We start from the raw sequence: 25635 nt of genomic DNA, 5'->3' as shown, positions 1-25635 counted from the left end.
AAGAGGCATATATGAGAATGTTCTAATAGCAGATATTGCTTTGTAACCCAGAAAAGTGCCTGAAGAAAAAGGAGGAGTATCAAGAAGATGTGGTGGAGAGATCCATAGCATCATATGCTACAAGAAGGTTAAGCAAGAAAAAATCTTTTTAAAGGCCTTTGGATTTAGTGAGACAGACATTATTAGGAATTCTGTAAATCATTTTCTGTGACATGAGAGCAATAGAAACAGATCATTAAGGGTTGAAGGGCACTAAGGAAATGGAGGCAGCAATTATAGTTGTATTCTACCAGTGTGACACAGACTACCAATGTGACTTTGGGCAAGTCACTTCCCCTTAATTTCTTCATCTATCAAATGAAAAGTCTGACTAGATTATTTTCAAAGTCATTTCTAGACTAAAAATCTCTCCTCCTACTTCTGATTATATTTAGTTCTAATCTTTTTCATTTTGTAAGAAGTAAAAAAAATAACTTTAGATCTTTTCCTTCTCAAATATTAGTGGCAACTAGTCTTTGAGGAAGGGTGAAGGAGAGATAGATAAACAGATGATGGATTGATAGAGATAAAGGGAGAGACAGAGATGAACTGGACCTCCAGGAAGGGACTGATGTCAACTGGACTGAATTGGCCTCCAATCTGTTAACACTGGGCATAGTGAAATACTTTCTTTTCATGGTGATTTTAAGAAGTGGAGAAGATAGAGAGAAAAGAATAAATGGACAAGGAGGGACATTCAACTTGAGGTTTCAAGGGGCACAAGAGTGAGATCTTAAATAAATGTAGGAAATAGTCTTGGCAAAGAGGTACTTCATCTTCCTCTATGACAGGAGAGGAGGATGACATGGGTGAAGGTACAGAGAAGCAATCTATCCTGGGCTTCTGTGCTTATAGACTATGAGCTAAGGCGATTGTGAGATAGGAGCAATCTCAAAGAGTTGAATTGGAAGAGATTTGAAAATGTGTGGTCAAAAAGGGGATAATCTGACCATTATCATATCATCCATTCATGCATCTAGCTGTCCATCAAACACAACTTTGTAAGGTAGGTATTATGCTTCCTATTTTATGGTGAAGGAAACTAAAATAGACAAGATGTTAAGTGATGGAGCACAGATTTGCACTCAAGTCTTCCAGACCATTGTATCACCTACCTGCTTTGAGTACTGTATACTTTAATAGGAAAAAAAATTGCAAAAAAAAAAAAAAAAGAGAGAGAGAGAGAGGGAATATGAGAGAGGGTTTCATCTAAAGAATTTTTGTATGACCTATAGTAATACGATGTTAATTAGCCAAAGTAGAACCTGAGATAATTGGAACATGACGAATTCCCCCAGAAGCCTTCCAGCATACTGGGTAGACTCTTTCTAACCAGGAATTATGGAAGGTCATATATGGAAATAACCAAAAATGACAAAGATTTCTGCAAGGGAGGAACGAGCAAATGACAAAAAAAATTCTAAACATCTTTCAACAAGGGGTAAGGAAAGGAAACCAGCACTTATTATTAAGAACTTACTATATGCTAAGCACTATGCTAGAGTGCTTTAAAAAATATTATCTCATTTGATTCTCACAACACAACTTTGTAAGGTAGGTATTATGCTTCCTATTTTATGGTGAAGGAAACTAAAATAGACAAGAGGTTAAGTGATGGAGCACAAATTTGCACTCAAGTCTTCCAGACCATTGTATCACCTACCTGCTTTGAGTACTGTATACTTTAATAGGAAAAAAAATTGCAAAAAAAAAAAAAAGAGAGAGAGAGAGAGAGAATATGAGAGAGGGTTTCATCTAAAGAATTTTTGGAGGGAAATTATCTACAAGAGCATTTTAGAACCAACAGCCATTTAATGAGCTAAAAATGAAGGCTTTGAAGCCTGGGTGGCCTGTTTCAAAGACAGATAAGCAGAAAATGACTTTCAATAAATGACTAGATCTCTGCCTTTTCTCCTTCAGGCTTCACTACTTCTCAAAAGCTCTTGAGATTCAAGGTTGCTGGAACCAATTTAAAGGATTAAGATTTTTGTCCTTATTTTCCAATATTCTAGACTTTTAAACCTCAGAGGCTGGTTAAGTTTCAGAGCCTTTTCAGAAACTATTCAATATATTGTAAAGACAATACAAAGCATACTCTTCACTTTTTTTTTTAATGCTGAAAATGTATTCATTCTTTGGAAATGCCTTGTTATTCTCTATTCCTAGACATACAATTTTTGAGGAGAGATAAATGTTTCTTTTGATGGTCACATGTCTGTTCACTCTAAATAAATATTCCTGGTATATTTTTTGGTGTAGCTTAAAGTTTGAAGAATCCCAACTCTTATTACCTATGTGACTTTGGACAAGTAGTTCTCCATAGTTTCATCTATCAGTTACTGAGATCTAACTAGATCATTTCCTTTTTTGTTCTTTTTTTGGGGGGGAGGATGGGGGGGAATAATGGCTTTTTTGTTTTTCCAAATACATGCAAAGTTTTCAAAATTCTTTTGTAGAACTTCTCATTTCAATTTTTCTCCCCTCCCCCCAGATAGCAAGCATAGGTTAAACATGTGAAATTTTTTAAAAAACATATTTATATATCCATCATGTTACACAAGAAAAAATCAGTTCAAAAGGGGAAAAACATGAGAGAAAAAAGAAAAACAAAACAAAACAAAAATAAGCAAGCAGCAACACCATCCAAAAAAGGATAAAAATTCTGTTTTGATCCACATTCAATCTCCATAGTTCTCTCTGGATGTGGATGGCTCTTTCTAATCCAAGTCTATTGGAATTGCCTTGAAACACCTCATTGTTGAAAAGAGCCATGACTAGGTCATTTTCAAAGTCACTTCTAGCCATAAAAATCTCTCCTTCTATTTCTGATTATACTAAGTAAAATTCTTTTTCATTTTTGTGACAGAAAAAAAAAACTTAGATTTTTTCCTTCTCAAATGTTAGTGGCAAGTAGTCTTTGAGAAAGGGATTATGGGTAGAGGAAAGATGTTTAGATAAATAGATGCAAAGGGAGAGGAAGAAAATTAGAAACAGAGACAGAGATGGAGACAGAGACAACATAGAGAGAAACGAAGAGAAGAAGGGATGAAAGGGAAAAAAAGAGTAAGGGATAGGGAGGCATCTCTTCTATATGCCAGATAACATGATACAGACTAATGAATGAGGTCTCTGTGCAATCCATCATACTTACATGCAGTTTGGTCCCCATCCCACAGGAAATCAGAACTACGCATCAGTAAAGCTACGATCGCTGACTCCGGGGAGTATATGTGCAAAGTGATCAGTAAACTAGGCAATGACAGTGCATACGCCAACATCACCATCGTGGAGTCAAATGGTAAGAGACAGAGGCGGCGTTCTCTTTCTCCTCTGTATGTAGTAGAGGTACACAGATGAGTTTTTCAAATCTAATGGCTCGTGAGGCATTGACATGTCTGTGCTCCTGTTCCTTGAGAACTATGAAACAACAGAGAGCCAAAAGCTCTGTGTTTGTTTTATGCACACATGTGCATGTGGGCTTAACATTTATCATAAGATTGGACTGAATAGCCTCCATTTTTTGAGATGTGCCACAAATGAAACATGTAGACATGGATTGGACAACTTTATGAATAAGAATGCATTTACAAGCATTTCTTCTTTCCCTTCCACTACCCTGAATTGAAAATTGAAAAAGAAGAAATTGAAAAAAAAAAGAAAAACAAAAGCCTTGTGCCAAAGATACAGAGCCAAGCAAAATAACTTCCCATGGACATTGGCTATATCCAAAAATGTATTTAACATTTTGTATCCTGAGTCCATCTCTCTGTTGGGAGATGGGTGGCTGATTCAGCTCTGTTCCCCAAACTCAACTGATGTGCTCATTTCTACATGAGGTGTTTTCTAAATTGACACACACACACACACACCTGCTGTTATTGGCTCTTTTTATTCAAATTATTTATGTATAAACTCATTTATACATCTGTTAGAGTATGATGGGTTCCTTGAGGGCAGGAGCTAAAAGCAGTTTTATTTATGTTTTTGTATCCTCGGCATTTTGTGTAAGGGTTGACTCATAATGGGTGATAAATACTTCTGGATTGGCTGATTAATTGACTAAATGACTGTGAAGGGAAGCTAGGTTATTTAAGTTTCATGTTTGATACCATAGACGCAAATGTGCCCTAAGTTCCATTGGTGTCTCCTTTTGATGATGGAATAAAGATGGAACTAGGGTAATTGAAGTTGGAAGAAAAAATTGTAAAGAAGCACAATTAGATGTAATCTGTGGAAAAACTTGAAATTTAAAAATTATCTATTTTGAAAAATGAAATGAACTGCCTTAGGCTAGACTCTCTATCACTAGAGGCATCCAAGGAGAGACTCTATTGGTCACAAGGTATAAATTGGGGAATTTCTTGTTTGTGAACCTTTTCCAAACTTTTGTTTTGAATTGTGGTCCAATTCTCTTATGCTATTGTTGTTTCTAGCTATAGAGTTTCTAGGGGTAAAAATGAGTGTGAAACATAAAGGACATGGAATCAATAAAATTGGGTAGCTGATTGGGTATGCATGATGTGGGCAGGACTATCTATAAATGCAACATTGACAGTCAAAATTGACTAATGTGCATGAATGGATCTTTTCCACAGTGACTATCATTTACATTGACAATAAAAGAAAATCAGGTTAGCCTGGCTTCACCTGTCTCACTGAAGCCATGCTGGCTCTTTGAAGATGTTTCTAAATTTTTACCACCTATCCATTTAATGTTTCATCTTAGATCCCATCATCCTGATCCTCATTCTTTTTCCCATTCCCACATTTGGGAGGGCCATCATCTTTGGATGAGAAAAGTTGACCTTGTTCTAACATTCTCGGTAGCTCATCACATCCTTCCCCCCTTCCTTAGTCATACAGCCTTGATCTGTGTATCCTGTGTTCTCATTACAAATGATCTAGAGATCTGAGGAGAATACAGGCTATATGTCATAGATGAGAGAGTGCTAGACCTCAGTTCAAATGCTGCCTCAGATGCGGACTAGTTGTGTGATCCTGGGTAAAATGACTTACTCATTTTACTGATTTACACCTGAATTTCCTCACCTGTCAAGAAGGGGCAATACCAGCACCTGTCTCATAAGGTTGCTGTGAGAAAAAAATATGGTGACATTTGCAAAATACTTTGCAAGGCTAAAATGCTTGGTGAGTGACTTATCCCCATTTTCAAGCAATTAGTAACTTCATAGGATTGTATATCTAGAGGTGGTTGGGACCCTGGCATATCGAGTTGCCTCAATTTTAGAGATGAGAAGAGTCGGGCAGAATATGTGTTCTGCCTATGGTCACTTAGGTCAAAACTGGACATCTGCCAGATGTAGCCCAGTGAGAGCAGAATGATGATAACCTTCTTATTCCTGAAAACTTTAATGCTTTTTAGGGCATCTTAAGATTATATGGCATTTTAAAAATTTGTATTATTGTATTGCTGACTCTTATATAAAGCTCATAGTCCAGATCTATTTTTGAGACAAGCTACTATCTAAAAATATCACTCCCTTTTATACTTGTAAAGTTGAATTTTTGGACCTACATAATACTTTGCATTTATCTAAGAGAATTTCATTCTCTTAGATTCAGTCCAATACTCTAGCATGTTGATATTTTTCAATTCTGACTTTGTCATCCTCTGTTAGCTACCCCTCTTATATGTTGTGTCACCTGCAAACTTGCTGAGCATATTCTCCATAACATTATTCAGGTTATTGATAAATAATGTTAAAAAGCACAGAGCCAATCACAGATTCCTTTCCTGGAGACTTCCTGCCAAATTGATATTGAACCACTAATGACTTCTCTTTGAGAATTGCTATTTAAACGGTCCGGAGTTTCTTTAGTTGCAGTATTATCTATTCTACATTGTTCTACATTTTTCACAAAAATGGAATAAGATATTTCTCAAAATCTTTCTCAAATTCTAGGTAAACTAGATCTAAAAACATCAACAAGGTTAGTAAACCTTAGTCTAGCATGACCCATTCCCACTGAATCTATTGCTGGCTCTTAGTAGGTACATTTCTAAATATTTACCAAACCACCCATTTAATAATCAATTCTAAAACTTTCCCCGGAATCCAAGTCCATGGCCTATAGTTTCTAGACTCTTTCTGTTCTCTCATCTTCCTCTTTAAAAAACAAAACAAAAACCAAAAACAGCTACAGATAGCTGAGGAGTCTTTTATTATCTCCTTACTGTTATAGGATAGTACCTCCCAGGTAGCCATTTTTGTTCAGTCATATCTTGTACAAAGGTTATTTGCCCTAGTACAGGGAATTGAACCAACATGAGATTTGTGCAGCTCTATCTTGTCTGCTTTCAGTTATGCACCCACAAAGAAATTATGCCTTCTTTGATTCTTTAAAAATAGCAACAACTAACTATTTGGTTATCCTTAGCTTTCCTTGTCAGCCTTGGTTCATTCTGAGATTTAGTAAGCCTGACATTGTTTTTAATTTTTAAATTCCAAATTATAATTCTAAAAAATGCAAAAAATTTTATAGGATCGTGCTTATATTCATACTTCATTAAGTGGCCTTGCTTACATTTCTTTAATTGGCTAAAGAATTCATTTTCTTTAGAAAACTCTCATTTCCCCTCCTAATTAGATTTGTTTTCCTTTGTGTCTTCAGAATCTTAATCTTGAGAGTTCTGTTCCTTCCACTCTTGACTTCTCCTTTAAAATGTCCATTACACTTTCCATATCCTTTGTGTGGAGACAGTGTTGAGATTCCCTCTCTTCAAAATCTCTGACACATGTCAGACTAGACCTGTTCTTTATTTCAGCTTCAGGAGGAAATGCTTCTTTCTGCTCAGAGTTCCCATTTCTACCTCAGTAACCAGTTTTTGCTTATTAATGAGATCCAGTTTCATCATAAAATTTCCCTTCATTGATTCCTCTACTTTTAGAATTATCATAAATACAAGTCAAGAAGCTATTAATTAGTCTTCTTTTTCTAACCTTCTTGGGTTTACAATCTAAGTGTCATCCTTGACTCTTCATTCTTCCTTATGTCTTCCTCCCTGCACACGTGCAATCAATTGCCAAGTCTTGTCAATTCTTCATCTACAACATCTTTCCATCCCTTTCCTGGTTTCCACTCACATGGCCTCAGCCCTATCTCACGCTCTCATTGCCTCTTATGTAGACTACTACAGTTATCTCTCAATTGATTTCTTTTTGTCTGATCACTCTTCACTGTAGTCTGTCCTTCACACAGCTGCCAAGTAAAGGGGCCTAAAGAATTGATCTGAGTATTCCATGCTAAGAATGCCCCAGGAATTTTTTTCTTACTACTTGGATAAAATACAAATTTCTCTCCAACTTACCTTTCCGGACTCATTAGTCGCTTTCTTGAACTCTCAGGTATAGACACACCATCCTAATTACTTCTCATGTTTATTTTTCTTCTACCCTCTCCATGCCTTTGCACAGATAGTCTGCCACGTGTGGAATGTACTTCTTCCTCACCTGTGCATATTAGATTTCCAAGTTTTTCCAGTGCTCAACTCAATGACCACCTCCTACATGAGCCCTATCCTGATTCTCTCCCCCTTGTCCAACCATTAGGCTTCCCTTCTTTGTATTGAGTATATGCACACTTTTATTTATTTTGTGATTGTTTATATAATACATCCCATTTTTCCTGAAAAAGCATAAGCTCCTAGAGGGTAGAGATCCCCTCCCCCCCAAAAATCTATCTTTTTATCCTTAGAATTTATGATACTTGACAGTTAGTAGACATTTAATAATTGCTAGTGAATGATTCATTTATTCTATCATGCCTGGGAATTCAATTTGCATAAAATAGGATTAATCTCTATCAGAGCTATGGATTTAGTTCATTTTGATAAGAGACTGAGCTTCTCAATAATGACTGAATTGAGGATGTAATTATAACTGCTGTGGTTTGGGTGTGTTGGTCATAGGTCTGCCATTAATCGTGTAAAACAAATGGTCATATATGCTATAGGAGGCATACCCAGAAAGTCAAAACCAGACTTTAATAAGAAGAGTCGATGTCCTTTCACATCCTTATCCCCAATATATATTCCCAGGCTTGTTTGTTGATAGGTTTTCTAAAACCCCTCAGTTCCAGTGAGCCTTTGTTCTAAAATTAAAGGTGGATTTCAGAGATTCTGATGGCCAAGAGCTTAGATACTGTGTTTCTGTAATCCTTTGAAAATTCTTGTCCTAAATGGTTTCAGAGAAAACTGGGATGAATTGATAGAATGAAATGAGCAGAACTTGGAGAATAATGAATAGAATAAGTCTATATAAAAATGTTAAAGATGACAAAGCATGCATTGCCCAACCACATCTCCAGAGAACCAGAGATGAAATTTGCTCTCCACCTTCTGCAGAAAGGTGATAGTCATAAGGTGTGGAATGAGATGGATATTTTTGGATGTGGCCAAAGTGGGAATTGTAACTTTTTTCACTTTAAGTTGGGAAAAAGTGAGGTGGAAGGGACAGATGATAAATGATAGGGCTACCAAAAATAATTAAAAAGGAAGAAAAGTAAGAAAATGGAATCATCAAAGTTTAAATTACATAAAAATTGCATGGAGGAGAAGCATAGCAAACAAAGACAAGCAAGTAGGCTTTGAAAATAACATGTGGAATTGATTACATGCTTAAAGAGAAAGGCAAGTTGTATGTATAGAGCACTGGGACTTTATGTTCAATTGACTTTCTGGTCAATTTTCTGGAAATGCACATTTGAGTTTGGTGCCTCTTAATTTTTAAGTAAGGGGGCTTATTAATTAAAAAAATAGATGCCATTCCTAAGTTGTTGACCCCAGAATGATGGCGTGCTTTGCTTTCAAAAGCTACAGAGAACCCAAAACACTCTTGCACATTTGAAGGATGATTTTGGAGACTTGAGTGTATACACGTTATGTAAAGCTTTTCAATTTAGCATATAACACTCATAATAGAATCTTCAGAAACAAGCGGCTTGTCTGTGATCATTAGAAATGGATGCCTTTTGCATAAAGAGTTTATGCCCAAACTGGGGCATTTTTCCAAAATCCAGGCCAATTTGTATAATAATGCTGCAGACACAGGTTCCTTTCCTTCCCTTTCTTGGTGTTCTTAGCATAAGTCACTTGGCTGCAGGCAGATGCTGATGGTGGTTCTCATTAATTCAGCTTAATGAAAGGGCCACCCAGTACATATGAACACATTTCATTTTCCAAATTCCTCAGGGAACAGTGTGTTGCTGACAGAAAAAAAAATCAAGAAGCCTGGGTTCATAAATACATTTTTCTTTTTCTTGTAAGTGGAACTTAGATTTAGTGATTTACAATTTTGCTTTTGGCAGGATAGATGTATTTTCTAAAAGGAATGACAATTGCTATAATATTCAAATAGCCTTTCTGCAGTAGAATCTTTATTAGCAAGATGAGAGTTTCTCATTAGGAAATTGCAAGTCATGACTGGTGATCATCATTTCTGAGTTTGCATTTTTTCAAGAAGCGTTATGGACAGAATTTGCCTGCAGGCCTTGTTTTTGAACCACAAGCTTGAAATGTAATTCTCCTGTCTTCAGGGTAGAAATCTCATTTTTGTTACAGAGATAATCATGATTGGGTGTCCATTTGTGCTTAGGGGAATTAAGTGGTACTTTGTTTTTTGCTGAAAGTCTTTGAGGAATTAAGAAATACATCCTTCTGGTGAAACTCTGCCTGTGAGCCATGAAATGCTATAGTACCAAAAGAATCAAAGACTTCTTAAAGGCCAATGAAGAATGCACATGAAGGGTAGTGTATGCAAATAGCAACACATTGTAAAATAGGACATACTGAAAAAAATTATGTGTAGGATGCATCAAAGAAGTATTTTCAAGAGGATGAGGGTGGGGAGAAAGAATAGTTGCATAACAAGAAGGAGGGATACCAACCTATGTATTCCACTGGGATCTTCATGATAATTGTTTTGATTTCATTGGTGAAGGGATATTTATTAATAATATGTTTTTGCTGTCCCAGGCACAATTTTTGGTCATCCAACATAGTTGCTTCCAGTTAATCCAGTTTTATTTATTTTCTGACTTTGCTAGGTAGTTAGTTTCCTGGCCTTTAGATAAATCTAAGAAAGTTGTAGATTTGGTTCTGAGATCCAGAGAAACCCTTTCCAGGGCATCTGAATGTAATGCTTATTAAACCACTAGTGACATTGCTCCTGCCAGCATCATGGTGGAGGCAAGAAGTCAAGATCAGGTTTTTTTGAACTGGTGTGGCTTCTGAGAGTTCTTAACTCAATATTGCACATATGGACTCATGAAAAATGATGAGGTCCACAAGTGTGTTGAATGGACCTTCTTTGGTGAAGTTATGAGAATAACTTGGATGAAAATTGCACAGGATGGCTGGGCTTGATGAGGTGTGATTTGCACTATCAGAAGAAATATATATTCATGAGATCAGATGTGTTATTTAGTCTTTTTTTGGGGGGGAGAGGAGAATCAGTTTAAAGAAATTAATTGTTCCTCATCTGTAATTACTTCCTTTTCTAAAACTATTTGCTCTGAGAGGTACAGGGCAAATTAATTTCTTAGAATGATGATGATAATAGATTTAAAAAACATTTTTTTATCTGTGTTTGTATTGAGAATACCTAGGTGATACAATGAATAGAGTGCTGAGCCTGGAGGCAGGAAGACTTGAATTCAAGTCCAATCTTAGAGATATCATAGCCGAACAGTACTTGGGCAAAACACAACTTCTGTCTGCCTCAGTTTCCTCAACTGTAAAAAGGGGTAATAACAGCACCTACTTCCCAAGGCTGTTGTGAGAATCAAAGGAATTAACACTCATAAAGTACTTAACACAGTGCCTGGCACATAATAGGCACTTAATAAATGCTTCTTCCTTTTCCTAGTACTTCTGACATCATTGCTGTATTCATCATTTTATTGAAAGACAACTCCCCCCAAACAACAGAACATTTATTGTTGTACCATGAGTAAGATCCCCATGCTATATTTTTAGAGTTTAATATGTTGGCCTCAGTTTTAATGTCTGCTATGTCTTTGATGGATGGGCAGTGGGAGTGCCTTCTCTTTCAAAAGGAATATTGGTTACTTGTCTTGGAAAGCTGAATTTTTTTAAGATCAAAAAAGATTCTTATCTCTCTTGATGGCAACTTATTGCTATTCTTTGTTTTTTAAAGTCCAAGAGAAGAAAGAAAATTATTTGAAAGTTCTTCAAAAATACCACCTTAGATTGTTTTAGCTCTGAAGATAGAAAATCTCTTATTCCTTGCTACCTGAAGGAGTCCGCAAGGTTTTACAACAATGAAATTCCCGTCTTAACTCCATATTGTTTTCATTGCTTATATCCTGGCCATCTTAGGCCTATTTAGTGAATTCATTGAAATCTTAAAGAAAAATGTGTTTCCCAACCCTTAATAATTGGTGATCTTGACAGTTGAAGAATATGTTTCAACACTTGACTTCTGAGTCCAAGGAACTACCATTGCATTGCTAAAAAGATATTTCCAGTCTCTATTATATTCACAATGAGATCTTATTCAATTATGAATTAGGATATTGTGTTCCTAGTAAATTTGAAATGAGACACATGATAACATTTCTACTCAGGGTAAAAGCAATCTTTATTCTTTACAGTTGCTAGATAAAGAAAGGAGCTGCCCTCTAAAAGACTATAGAAAGCCTGTGTGCATGTGACTCAGTTGAGCCATCTGGACTTCTGGATGCATCATAGTGTGGCAGAGAGGTGGTCGCTGCAGAATCTCAGTCTCTGAGTTGGCATTCCACCTAGTAGGTGTGGCCTTAGCAAATCACGTAAGCCTCCTGGGCTACAGTTTCCATAAAAAAGGGCTTGAACTTTATCTTTAAGGCATTCCTCCCCTCAATCATTAATTTATTCGATGCTGTTTTATCGTTAATTATGATAAGAAACTTAGAGATGGCATAATTTGGTGAATGTACATGTTTAAGTTAATTGTCACTGTGGGAATTTCTAAATGGGTAGAAAAAAAAATCACACCAGAAGGCATCCTTAATTCTTTTAGTCCATGATTTGCAAATGAAAATCTTTGTAGTTTTAGCATCCAGCTAAAAGGTACATTGGGCACTAATTGTTTTGATTTCATTGGTGAAGGGATATTTGTTAATGATGTGTTTTTGCTGTCCCAGGCACAATTTTTGGTCCTCTAACCGTAGATGCCTTCAACTGCTCTAGTTTGATTTATTTTTCTCACTCTGCCAGGCAATTTCCTGGGCCTCTAGATAAATCTATATAACTGGAAAGATATAAATTTGGTTCTAAGATCCAAAGAAACTTATGGCAGAGGCAAGCAGTCAAGATCAAGTTTTTTAGACTGGTGTGGCTTCTGAGAGTTCTTAACTCAATATTGCATATATGGACATGATCCTTTGAACAAAAGTTTTTACTTTCCTCATCTGGAAGCTGATACTACAGATAAGGGAGAAAATGTCTATGAGTCTATACTGCCAGAAACTGATTTACTTTCCAATGATCCCAACTTGAAAATGGCTTTCATCCTTGAGACACTTCTCTAATTATCTGTAATGAGAAATTTTGACAGCAATATTGTTATCAACTTTCTTGACTATTCCAGAGGTGACATTGGTATATACCTTCTCAAGGAGCAGGTTATATCTGGGCCACAATATGCTCTCTTTGTATCAGGTGGAAATGTTTTTTTCTTTCCAGTAAACCTGACTTAATTCAGCTCATGCTTGCTGTCCAAGAAAGAAGAAAAAAAGTAGAATCATGGTTCTATTTGTATTTTTCACTCTCTATGAAGTTCAAGTATGAGATTCCCCTTTCTCAGGGGCATTTCTTTCCTTCCTTTCACATTGCTATTCTGCACCAGTCTGGCTGTAACTGGCATTGGATGGCATAACTTTTTATTGGCCTTTTTGTTTTACAGAGACTGTAACTAGCATGCCAGCATCTACTGAAAGAGCGAGCATGCCATCAGGTAAGTAAAGTTAGCCATCATCAAGCTTTGTGCCCTGGATTGACCAATCTTCCTATTAACTGTATCTCTACTCAACAGAAGCTTTTATGCCTTCAGAACTTGCCCCTCCTTTTCCTTTTCCTTGTCTACTAACAACATCATCAAGCATGCTCTGCCTTCTGGCTCCCCTTTGGGTTTCAGTTTGGGGAAGATTGCCCACAATTACTGATGTTTCTGATCAAAGCCTGACTTCTGAAACAAGTCTAAGGAGATGAAGGATTTCCAGAGATAATTTTAAAGTTGTGGCCCTTGGCCCTTCTGTCTTCTTTCTAGGACAGCATTTTCTGGTCAAACATTTGTGAAAAACAATATTTATAGATAGATTCAGAACAGTGGTGCCTTTCTAGCACTATCCTAAAGGATAGGATACTATGATCAGGTCAAACTTTTGATTATAAAATTGTTATTACTATCAGGGTCCCTTCTAGGATATGGTTCACAAGAAATCTCTGACCTATTGGCCTGGATATCTGAAATACACAATTGAGAACACATGATCAGCAATATGGTTCCTGTTGATAAACATCTCCATCTTGAAAACTTCAGAAGCAAGGAATTATTGAACAGATACAGCAGTTACAGATGCTTTCACAAGTTAAAAAGACTAAATACACAAGGAGGATCCTCATGAATTATGGCTTAAAAGCTAGTTGTTAGAGTTCTCATTCAGTGTCCCTAATACCAGCTAATTCTTGTCCATCCAGAAGAGTGAGCAAAGCAAGTTCATAGGCATAGGACTTGGAATTTGATTATAAAGCAGTGAATCCTACCTGAAATATTCAACTCTAAGAAGCTATGGACAAAGATTCTACATAGCCACAGTAAGGAAAGAATGGAATGAATTGAGACTAAAAGAAGAGAAATTAGACATTTGAATGTATATGACACGTGAAGTCATAGGTTATAGGTGACAAAACTTCAGGTCTAAGAGAAGGGGGACTGGAAACATAGATGGGTTTAGTTCATTTTCTCTAGATATTCCTCAGGGTAGTGGAGTATGTCTATCTTACCTTCATATCCTATACTGCAAATGATAGAGAATCTATGAGAAAAGTGATTACAGTTGAAGGAAAAAAAATCCTGAATTAAAATATCTTTTACAAGCAAGTAAAATAACAGAGGATCATAAAAACAAAATCAAATTATTAAAAATATCCAAAAGAAGTAAAAGTATATGTACAAGTGTTTTAACATGGATGAAATAACTAATATTATCTAGTAAACATGAGAATATTGTGAACTTACCAGAGATCATGGAACAATATCAAGAAATCCTAGAATAGTTCAAAAGAAAAATTTCAGAAAAAATTAGGAATGGATTTAAGACAGAAATCAGAGTTCTTAATGCAGAAATAGAAACAAGCAAACAAATAACAGAATAACACACACAAACATATACCCCTTCATGATGGCAAATGTCTTCTAAAAAAAGTGAAAGTGAGGGAGGGAGAAAATAACTTTTTTGGAGTGTAAAAAATAAATACGACAGGGGAGGAAAAATGACAAAAGGAAAAATAAAAAATAATAGTATTAAAGGAATATATAAATTCTCTGTTTGCCAGAGTGATTGACCTTAGAGACAGGATATATGGAGGCAAGTTAAGAATCATAGATTATCTAAGAAGACACAATAAATTATTTCTTAAAAATCTGAATTTTATAATTCCGTAAATAATGCAAAAAATTCAAACCAATAATCTCAAACCCAGATTTCTATTCTGTACTCCTGGATAAAGACAACAAAGAAATCATAGCATGAATCTGCAGATCTTTACCAGAAAAAGAGAATATGTTGTAAATTCCAAGACATGGAGTGTTTTGCATTTAGTGATTTCTGTGATAGACACATTCAATTCAGATTATTTTAGATTTCATTCCAAAGAAATTTCAGGGAGGAAGAGTATATTTTAAAAAGAAAAAAGAGATCAAGATATAATTTAAAACAATATATCCCACAAATCTGATCTATGACAAAAAATGGATGTTTGATGAAAAGACTGACAATAGAGCATTCATGAAAAAAAAAGTGACAAGTATATTGTTTTAAAACACTTCTGATTATTTGAAGCATAATGAGGTAAAGAAAAATTTATGTAGATAAGATTAATAAAATCTATTTTCACACCTAGATTATTTTTAAAGATAAGGATTCATTTAGAATTTAAAAGAAAGACAGTGTTGGAAATTATCAAGTGAGTAAAAAAAGAAGAAACAAACCTAAAGGATGAAGTTTTAAGAAACATTTTACGAAAAGATTTCCACCAAAGTGGAATACTTTATTTGAACTTGGACTCCTAACTCCTACTAAATTATTATTATTTTTTTAGAATATGACAAAATGGAAAATTGTATAATTGTGGAGAGAAGGATATATAGCTTATTAAAATCACTTTTGCATGGAAATTTGTAGTTAAATATATTAAATGTTTAAAGAGTAACTGATGCCTGTTATGTAATTATCCCCCAAGTTAGCACAAGTATGATCAATCCATTATCAGATCAAACAAAGAACAGATTCGGTTTTGTGAATTATGTTGACATTATTCAGCTCTTCCTATGAGAGAAATAAATTCTGATATCTAAACCAGGGAAAGATAAAACAGAGAAAGGGAACAAATGACCAATATTACTAAAGAATATTTGTGCAAAAAGTTGAAATAAAATATTACCCAAAGACTAGACTTATCATGTACAAGTTAGAATTGCATGAGATGCAAAGGCTATAGGAAAATAAGCAACATGAACATATTAAAACAAACTATCATGCTAAGCAATTGTGTTTAAGTTCAAATAAAAAGGTTTTGAGAAAATGCAACATTCATTTAGATTAAAAAACAACAAAAACAACAAAAGTACCAATCATAGGTTGAAAGGGCCATTAAAATATGTTAAAATTATGTAGCTTAAACCAAACTAACTTTGTTTGTAGTAAACTGGAAGCTTTCACCATAAATATAGAACATACTTCTAGAAATACCAGGGGGAAAAAATAAGACAAGAGAAAGCAACTAAATACATTAAATCTAGACAAGGAGGAAATTTATGTTAACTAATGATAAGACATTTTAGTTAGAAAAACAGAATCAGCAAAGAAATTATTTAGAACAATAGCTTTGTTTATTTATTTAGAACAAATATAAAATAAATGCATAGTACATCAATGTTTATTTATTGCAATATCAAACTATATACAAAATGTTAGTTTATTAATTAATTAGATAGTTTATTATCTAAAAGTCTTCAAGTGCTCACTTGAGGCATAAATACAAATATGCAATACTTTTTAAAGAAATTTAATAAGAATCTAAATTATTGAAAGGATACTCAGTGCTTACATCTGAATCACAGCAATGTAATAAAACTGGTGATCTGACTAAAACCCATTTACACATTTAGTGCTATACAAGATGAACTATCCAATTACTTTTTAGAATTAGACAAAATGATGTTCAAAATGTATTTGGACAAAGAAAAGCTCTAAAATCTCAAAGTGGAAATGAAGAAAGGATAATATTTTCAAACTTCAAATTATGTTGTGGAACAGTAATTGTCAAAAGTATTTGGTATAGTTTGAGGAAAATGAAAAGTAGTTCAGTAGAACATAATATATAATACAATGGAAATGAATAAAATATTCTCATCCTTTGACCTAAACATTCCCATGCTAGGTACGTGCCCTGGGAAGGTAAATGACAAAAAAAAAAAAAAATAAAAAAATAAAATAAGGTTCCCATATGCATCTTTTCATGATAGCAGAAAGAATCCAAATCAAGAGCTGTCCATCATTTGGCTAAACAAATTCATTACATGCAAAATAATGTTATATTAATGTACTGCAAGAAACAATGAATATGAAAAATTCAGAGACTCATAGGATGACTTCTTCAAAATAATTTAGAGTGAAATAAGAACAACCTGCTTTAGAGAATATAGACACATACCTTTGTAGAGGTAGTGACAATCCATATGGAATATTGATTATGTCATCAGCCTGAATGATATGTTAACAATTTTTTCAGAACTGCTTCCTCTGACCTCTTTTGTTTTATTTGTTAGAAGAGTTGGACTTCAAGATAGGGTAGGGAAGGCAAAAATAAGAAAATATATGTGTTGTAAAAACAAAATATACCAATAAACTTCTTTAAAAATAAATGTCTGAAAGGATATATATATATATATATATATATATATATATATATATATATATATATATATATTTTTTTTTTTTTTTTTTCCATCCTCTCGCCTGTTGATATGAATGATTTAATGATGGGGAGTTAAGGGTCCAAGGAAAAAGGAAGAGTTTCTACCTACTTTAGATGCAATCCTTGGTAGCCATCAAATTCATACATATAACTATTTCCCATGGATTATGTATTCTGTTTGGAAATTGTTTTCACTTCTCTCACAGCCCCTACTAGAAGTCATTGTATTCTAGCCTACCCCTCCCTTTCACAATCCTTCAACTCTTTCTGATTTCCTTGCTATTATTACTCTTCTAAATTTGTGAGTAAATAATTAGGGCTAGATGTGACCTTATATACTATCTAGATAGTCTGACCCTTTGACTTTATATTTATTTATTTTTCTCAAATAAAAAGAATTCTTTACAATTTTCCTCCTTCTTTAAAAATAAAAAAAAAATCTTTGTAAGAAATATGCATAATCAAGGGGAAAATTCTACATTGCCCATGTCAAAGAAATCTAGTCTGTATTCTGAAATCACATCTTTAACAGAGCATGTGACTCATTTCCGTTTAAAGACAGGGAAACTGAGGCTCAAAGATGGAAAAAGACTTGGCCATTTCTGGTGCTTCTATTTCTTTGGTGTCTGATTTTTGTAAATGGCAGCAGCCTGAGCCAGGAGTATGAGTGCTGGATTTGAAGTCAGAACACTTGGGCTTCTATAATACTGATGCTTTATGTGATGCTAGGCAAGTCTCTTTCCTTCTCTAGGCCTCTTTTTCTATCTTTAATATGATAGGTTTGAACCATATGATTTGCAAGGCCCTATTAATATTAATAGCTACTTTTACTCTGAATCCTACTGGATCATTCTTAAATGTTTTAAGCCTTTTAATGAGAATAGACTTTAAGGGGTGCTTTTGGTCTTGGATAAGGCAATATTCTTCTGTCATCTTCCCCCATCTATTCTTTTTCTTCCTCTGCTCCCTTCCAGTCTTCTTCTCTGTTCTCTATCCCTTTCTTCTCTTCACCTTGACTCTTCCCCCATTCCCCTTCTTTCTCTTCCATTCCTTTTTTCTTCCCATTTTTGCCATTCTCCTTCCCTATGTCCCCCCCTTCTTCTTTCTCTGTCTTCTCTTTGTTTCCCTCTTTCTTTTCTTTCCCTTTTTCTCCTTGAACCTTCTTCGCCATTCCCTTCTTACTTACTTTTTTTCTCTGCTATCTCTGCATTTTCTCCTCCCTCTCTCCTTTCTTTGTCCTTTCTTCTCTCTCTCTTCCTCTTTCTTAAACCCATTTTCTCTTTTCCTTCTTTTTTGGCCTTTCTCCATTTCTTCTCTTTCCCCATGTCTTATCTTCTTCAATCTTCCTTGTCTCTTTTCCCCACTTTCTTCCTCTTATCTTTTCCTTCTGTCCTCTCCCATTCTCCTCTTTTGTATAAGAGAAAAAGGCTTTTAGGTGTCAGGTATCTTCCCACTCATATTGGTTTTTATCTCTCCAAGGGGCTCCTTGCATAGGGATCTTCAATTCTGTGCCAGGACCAGATGAAGGTCATAAGTTCATAAATCTAAAGTTGAAAAGGACATCTAGTCCAACCACTCATTTCACTTATAAGAAAATGGAAGAAGGAGATAAGAAAGTTAATAAGTGTCTGAGGTGGGATTTGAATTTGGATCTTATTAACTTCCAATGACTTCCATTTGATTTCCAATGTCAAAGTTCTGTCTACTACACTGTGGTGTATTTTCAGGAACTTATAATAATTAACTCTTTTCTCTTGATCTTCATTCTTCTTGAGCTTTTTCTGTGGATCTCATGATTGCTCAGACTCAATGAGTCAGTAAGACTTTATTAAAACCTTTTATGTACTGGATACTGTGCCAAATATTGTAGATACAAGGAAAGGCAAACCACAATGTTTGCTCTTACAGAGCTCACTGATGGGGAAGACAACATGCAGACAACTATGTCCAGCCAAATGAAATGCAGGATGAAATGGAGAGAATCAATGGAGGAGAAGATGAAGTGGGATTGGGAAGAGCTTCCTGCAAAAGATGGGACTTTTTTCTGGGTCTTGAGGCAAGCCAGGGGAGTCAAGAGACTGAGGATAGAAGAGTATTTCAGGCAAGGGGGATTGTCAGAAAATATGTCTGGAGTGGGGAGATAGTTTTGTACAAGAAACAGCAAAGAGGCCCTTGTCACTGGATCTCAGCAAATCTTTATTAATCCCCATGGGTGGATCCAAGGTAGGCAGAGTAAAATGAGCATTTTTGCCTTGTTTTCCCAACATTTCTTCCTAAATCTTTATCAATTCTGTCCATCACCACTGTCAAAGGAATTGGTTATATCTCTCTGATAATGTTGAATGGCCCTACATGTGCACATAGCATCTTGTTTAGTAGGAAGTGGAGAGCTTCTTTGTGATGGAAATTGCAGCTGTTATAGATATTAAGGTCCGTTTGTGAGTTAGAGGCCTTCCTGTCCATCTTTGCTGAAGCCTCTTTTAAGTCTAAGCTATAGATATTGCTTGTTATGGCTTTTAGCTAAGCACTATTTTTATTAACCTTCCATTGACTGTGGAATCATTAAATCTTGAGGTTTTTTGGTTTTTTTTTTTCAAATTTTTTTTTTTTTTTTTTTTGCTTTCCTGTTTTCTTTTCCTGGGGTATCTCTGAGCATGGCACATTTGCTATGGACAACTTTGCTTGGCCTGATCCCATAATTCCTCATTGCCTTTTTCTGTTTTGTAGAATACCCCACTAGAATATCAATGTCAACAGAAGGGACCAATACTTCTTCATGTAAGTACTCAATCACTCCATTAACTGACTTTTCCATATTTTTGTGATGGCTTTCAAGGACTTTTAAATTTCACCTGTATCTTCAGCTTGATGGTAATTCCAATTAGAATGCCCTATTGTAGAACTTGAAGGATTTTGGAAATGGTAGAGATAGAGTGTTTAGAATTATATTTCCTTCTATACTCTTTTCTAATGAGTATGTATAAATATAATTGGATGGAAACTTTCTTCATGTGCATGGTTGATAGATTGAAACAGTGGCCATCAGATCTGGAAACACCTTGCTCTGGAAAATGTCCTCTTGTGAAAAATCAAATAGTATTCGACTCAGTTCCAGGCACATGATTGACTTGACTTGAATGAGTCGGATTTCAGCTTCTTTCAAAGCCTAATTTCATTACCTGAGATGTGCTATATAAATAACTCCACCATTTGGTAGCTCTTCCATTTTTCTACAGTGTGCTGTATATGTGATAGATAAATGATAGATGCTCATATTTCAAATTTGAGAGATAGCAACTAGTTGGGAAATGTATTAGCAGCACGTTCCTGGCCACAATTTTATCTTTCACCTTTTTAATGTGGAATGGGTCTTGTAAGGGTAGTATTAGTATGAAATGGATTGTTGCTCTTAGCTAGATGCCAGGGGAGCTGATAAAATTAGGAAGGTCTTGGGGCAGCTATGTGGTGCAGTGGATAGAGCATTAGCCCTGAAATCAAGAAGACCTGAGTTCAAATCTGATCTTATTTAACAGTTCCTAGCTGTGTGACCCTGGACAAGATATTTAATCCCAATTGCCTCAGCAAAAAAAAAAAAAAATTAGGAAAATCTAGCAAAAACTCCTTGATGCTTATCAGGAAGATGAACAGTATAGGGTTGGTGAGGTACAGATTCCAAAGAAAGTGTTGGAGCAGTCTAGCAGATCTCTGGGCAAAGAGTTCTGTAATTACAGACTCCACCAGTTTTCAGGTAACTATTTAAAACTGGAAACTGTGTTCAGTTTGATAAATTTTGCATAATTAAATATAAGCAACCCTTTTCAGAATCAACCAAAATATGAGAAAAATGCAAATACATTTTTAGCTATATACATATATGTGACACACACAGGCAAACATTTTCTTATATGTGTGGGTATGTATACCCATGTCTTTTATATATGAAGAGACTTATTTGCTGAAAACTCCATTAAAGAGTGATGAAGCAATGTGATATAATAGAGAGCTAGCCTTGACTCCAGGAAAACTTGAATTCAGGTCTTAGCTCATGTATGTATAGGCAGTGAGACCCTGGGGAAGCTGCTTACCTTTAAAATATAATTTTTTATGAGCCAGGGGCTATCGTAAACTCAGATGAAAATTAAATAGTCCCTAACCACAAAAAGCTTGCATTCTTTTGAGGGGAAAATAGCATATACATAGAAAATTAAAATAAATAGTTCAAATTATTTTCCATGGAACACTAAGGACTAAATACTACAGGGCTCAGGTAAGCTATCAGAAATAGTAGTTGAATAAGAAAGACTGGAGAAGATGGGGGCATTTCAGGCATAAGAAAGAAACTAGAAGGGAAAAAATACCATCAAGGTGGGAGATGTATATATTGGCAGTTATGAGCAGACCAGTAATGACTTCAGGAGAAAGGAGAAGGCATGGAACAGACATGATGGAAATGGGATTCTGCATACAAAGTCCCTGCATCTTTACCAAGACAAGAGAAATATAATTCCCCACCTGTCCTATAGCGTCAAAACAGTTGTTGAAATCGATCTGAACTTGACTGCCTTTTATTATTATTTTCATTTATACTTTTGTAGTAATTCCTGGCTCTACTTACTTCACTCAGCTTGAGCTCCCAGAAGCCTTCTTATAATTCCTGATTTCTTCATAGTCAGCATTTCTTATGATACAAGTGTATTACATTGCATTCATAATTTGCCCAATTGATTGATAGTCATGTTTTTTTCTATTTTTAGGTTACTATTATAAAACCTTATGCCATAAATATTTTGATATATGCGTATTTCTTGGTTTTTGAACTGGTTCTACTATCTACCCAGGAAGGGGGTATTACTTGGTAGAGGGATGTGGATGGTTCAGTGACTTTTCTCATGCACTTCCCAATTGTTTTTTTTTGTTGTTGTTGTTGAGCTGATTTACTGTTCCACCATTAGTAAATTAGGTCCCTGTCTTCCCTCAACATATTTAATGTTGACTATTTTTTTTATCATATTTGTCAATTTAATGGATATCGAGGGAAAATTTCAGCTCTTCTAATTTGTGTTTGTGAATGATTTGAGGTCTTTTTCTTTTGTAAAATATGTGTGCATCTCTTCATTTTGAAAATTATGCTTATCTTAGACCACATAATATAATTAGCAGCAGCTACAACAATAATAACTAACATTTCTATTGTGCTTAGAATGTATTAAGCACCATGCTAAGGGCTTTAGAATTGTTATCTCTTTGATCCTTACAACAACCCTGCAAAATGGTATTATTATTACCCCCATTTTAGAATAGTGGAAGCTAGGGCAAACAAGTTAAAGGACTTGCCTGGAGTGAAACAACTAATAAGTGTCTATCACCAGCCTTCCTGACTCCAGATTCAGCATTCCTGTTCACTATACCAAAATTCCCTATCTATCTTATATATCAAACTTTTACCAAATGTTGAAATACAGTTTTTCCTTCTACTCAACAACTTCTCTTATGAAAAAAAAATCAAAATGTTTTTATGGATTTGTTTTTTTGGTCTCCCTGTTTATTGTGTTTGCTTCAAAATTTTCCCCTTTGCCCTATTTCTTTCATATAATTTTTAACATAAAATAAAACTATATCTTTACATTTTAAAAAAATATGTATATTTGTTTTATATGATATTTGTTTAATATATATTTCTATTTTAAAATATCTCTTTATTCATATATATATATGTTATCATGTCTATAATTATACCTTTATGTATTTATTTATCCAAATGTAGGTCTATGAGGCCGTTAGTTGGCTTGGTGGATAGAGTACTGAGCCTAAATTCTGGAAGACCCGAATTCAAATCTAGCCTCAGACATTTAATTAGCTCTATGACCTTGGACAAGTCACCTAAACACGTTTGCCTCAGTTCCCTCATCTCTAAAATGATCTGGAAAAGGAATTGGCAAAATACTCCAGTATTTTTGCCAAGAAAACCTGAAATGGGGGGAACAAAGAGTCAGACATGACTGAAAATAACTAAATAACAACATATGCATATGTGTATATATCTCTATCTCTTTCCACCAATCTGTCAAAATTAGTTAAGCACCATTTGGAACTTATTATAGCATATCTTGATTTGTCCAATTTTCTCCTAATTTGAGACTCATCTGACCCTAGTCCTTCTTCTCCCAAGGTAGCAGCACTGTAGCTGTGGCTATGTGATATGAATATAGTGTTCAGGCCAAAGATTTATCTTGGATTTTTGACCATTCTTGTGATAGGTCCCATATTCTTATTTATATCACTTTTTAGCTTATCTAATCCATTTGCCTGCTTGGGTTATCTATATAGATTCAGGTTATCTGGCACAGTTAGCTAAATTTATGGCAATCAGAGAGACTATTTCTCCTTCTATGTTCTTTTATTTTGGTTCTATGCACCTCTCCAAGATGACAATCTTGATATTCTTTGTGTTTTATAATTTTGTGTGGTGGCTTTGTGCATATTTCCTAGTTAGTGTCTGAATTATAGTCCATTTGGGTTATGATATCTATTGGATTATGATATCTATTGTTTGATTTTGTATATAAATATATAAATATAAAATATTCTTTAATTATTTATTTTAATTATTTAAATTTATTAATTTATTTTAATTATTTAAATATATTAAATATATATGTAAATATAAATATGTATATATATATTTATATACATAAATATAAATATTAAGTGCTTAATATTTGAAACCAAATCATAGAGTTTCTTCTTGCCACTTGTTTGATATGAATTTTCTCTGCAGGATTTAATGAATAAAGTGATTTAGTTTCCTGAAACTGGAGCTCTTCCTTTCTTCATTAGCAGAAATGATGGACATTGTCCTTAAGCACATCTGAGCAGTTATGAAAGGGAAATAACATTTTGCTTGTTTTGTCCTAGCTGTAGATACCCAAAATGGATCTCATACTAAAGGTCTATTCATTGTGTGAAATCTAACCCCTTCCTCTCACCCTGAAATGTCTATATTTACTTATTCAAGACAAAGGATGGTAATTTCCTCTGGGGATTATAATAAAATACATTTTTTGGTGCTGAATTTGTGCATCAATCCTTCTAACTTCTTGGTATGTGTGTTTATGTGTGTGTGTGTGTGTGTGTGTGTGTCTGTCTATCTGTGTATGTGTGTGTGTTGAAGGAGAAAGAACATGGATTTCAGGAAATTTTAAAGTGAAACTAACCCAGCATTATTAATGCTGTTGGGCTGTTAATTTAAAATTTTACCTTCAATCTGAAATCAGCAGCTTTAATTTTTTTTGATATTGCTGCTTTTCAGAATATCAAATTCTTTCCATCTCTCACACAAAACCTTCCTTAATTTACCCATGCATTAATGCTCTCTCTCACCTCTATTTCCATAGTTATAAAACAATACATATTTCAATTCATAGTTCATTATTTACATAGTTTATCCCTTCCTTAGAATATAACCTCCCCATGGACAGTGATTAATTTTTTTCATCCTTAGTACTTAGCACAAGTTTTTTTTTCCTCATAGTAATAGTTTAATATTTGTTGAACTGAATATAGGTATTGCAATCTCCATCAATGTCCTCTATTGTTTGTTGACTGGTGTTATAGAATAAATATGCAGACTAGATTTTTGGAAGGTTTGCCATTTGTATTAACTTATATTCAATACTGAAAAGGTTTACCAAAGTCATATTGAATAGAATTTTGAAGTGAGCTTTATTTATTTTTAGCAGAGCAGTTAACCTATTTCTTACCCTTCAAATTCCAGTTGCCTCTGGAAATCTACTCTGATTCTGCCAACCTAATCTTAGTTAAACTTTATTTAAAATTGATGTGATCAAATTAACCAATTTTATTAAAGAGACATTGTAGAAAAGAAACATTTTAAAACTCAGATTTTTTCCCCTGAAATGTAGATGTGCAAAATACCTTCTTTCATCCTTCTTAATTTTAAAAAGTGACGTGACATATATAAATACATGCATACATGCACACATATATGTAAGATTATTTACCCTTTTGGAGCTTATTATGGTGAATATTGTATAGAATGCTAGTTGTAATCTGTTTTCTACAAGATCATTTTTTAAAATTTCTGAGCAGGTTTAATTTTTGTTTTTGAAATAGGCAGTCCTTATCACAATAGTTGCTGTCCTGAGTTTACTGAACACTTTATTGCTATGTTCAATTGCTTCTGCATCTTATTATTGAAGATGCATTATAAAGGAGGTGATCTAAATAGTTTTCCAACAATAATTGACAGTCCCATTTTAGACTTGGTAACCCCCTCAAAAAAAAAACCAAAACAACTTAAAGAAACATCAAGCATGTCTGTGAAGCCATTGTTTTGATTCCACTCAAGAAAAGCA

At 34.6% G+C, this 25635-nt stretch overlaps 1 protein-coding gene across 8 annotated transcripts in view; it reads left to right on the top strand.

Moving 5' to 3' along the window:
* The window catches only part of NRG1 (neuregulin 1), an 888216-nt gene that overhangs the window by 703410 nt on the left and 159171 nt on the right, over nt 1-25635 (top strand). For 5 of the 8 annotated variants that reach the window (XM_074275395.1, XM_074275392.1, XM_074275391.1 and 2 more), the window contains exons 3-5: nt 3216-3337; nt 12966-13016; nt 19988-20038. In XM_074275395.1, coding sequence (XP_074131496.1) covers nt 3216-3337; nt 12966-13016; nt 19988-20038 — 224 coding nt within the window. Of the gene's footprint in view, nt 1-3215; nt 3338-12965; nt 13017-19344; nt 19484-19987; nt 20039-25635 lie in introns of those variants that run through there. The other 3 variants (XM_074275396.1, XM_074275400.1, XM_074275397.1) reach the window with 3 other exon arrangements.

The sequence above is a fragment of the Sminthopsis crassicaudata genome, chromosome 6 (assembly GCF_048593235.1).
Source record: "Sminthopsis crassicaudata isolate SCR6 chromosome 6, ASM4859323v1, whole genome shotgun sequence".
NCBI classification, from domain to species: domain Eukaryota; kingdom Metazoa; phylum Chordata; class Mammalia; order Dasyuromorphia; family Dasyuridae; genus Sminthopsis; species Sminthopsis crassicaudata.
This window is presented reverse-complemented; position numbering and strand designations above follow the sequence as displayed.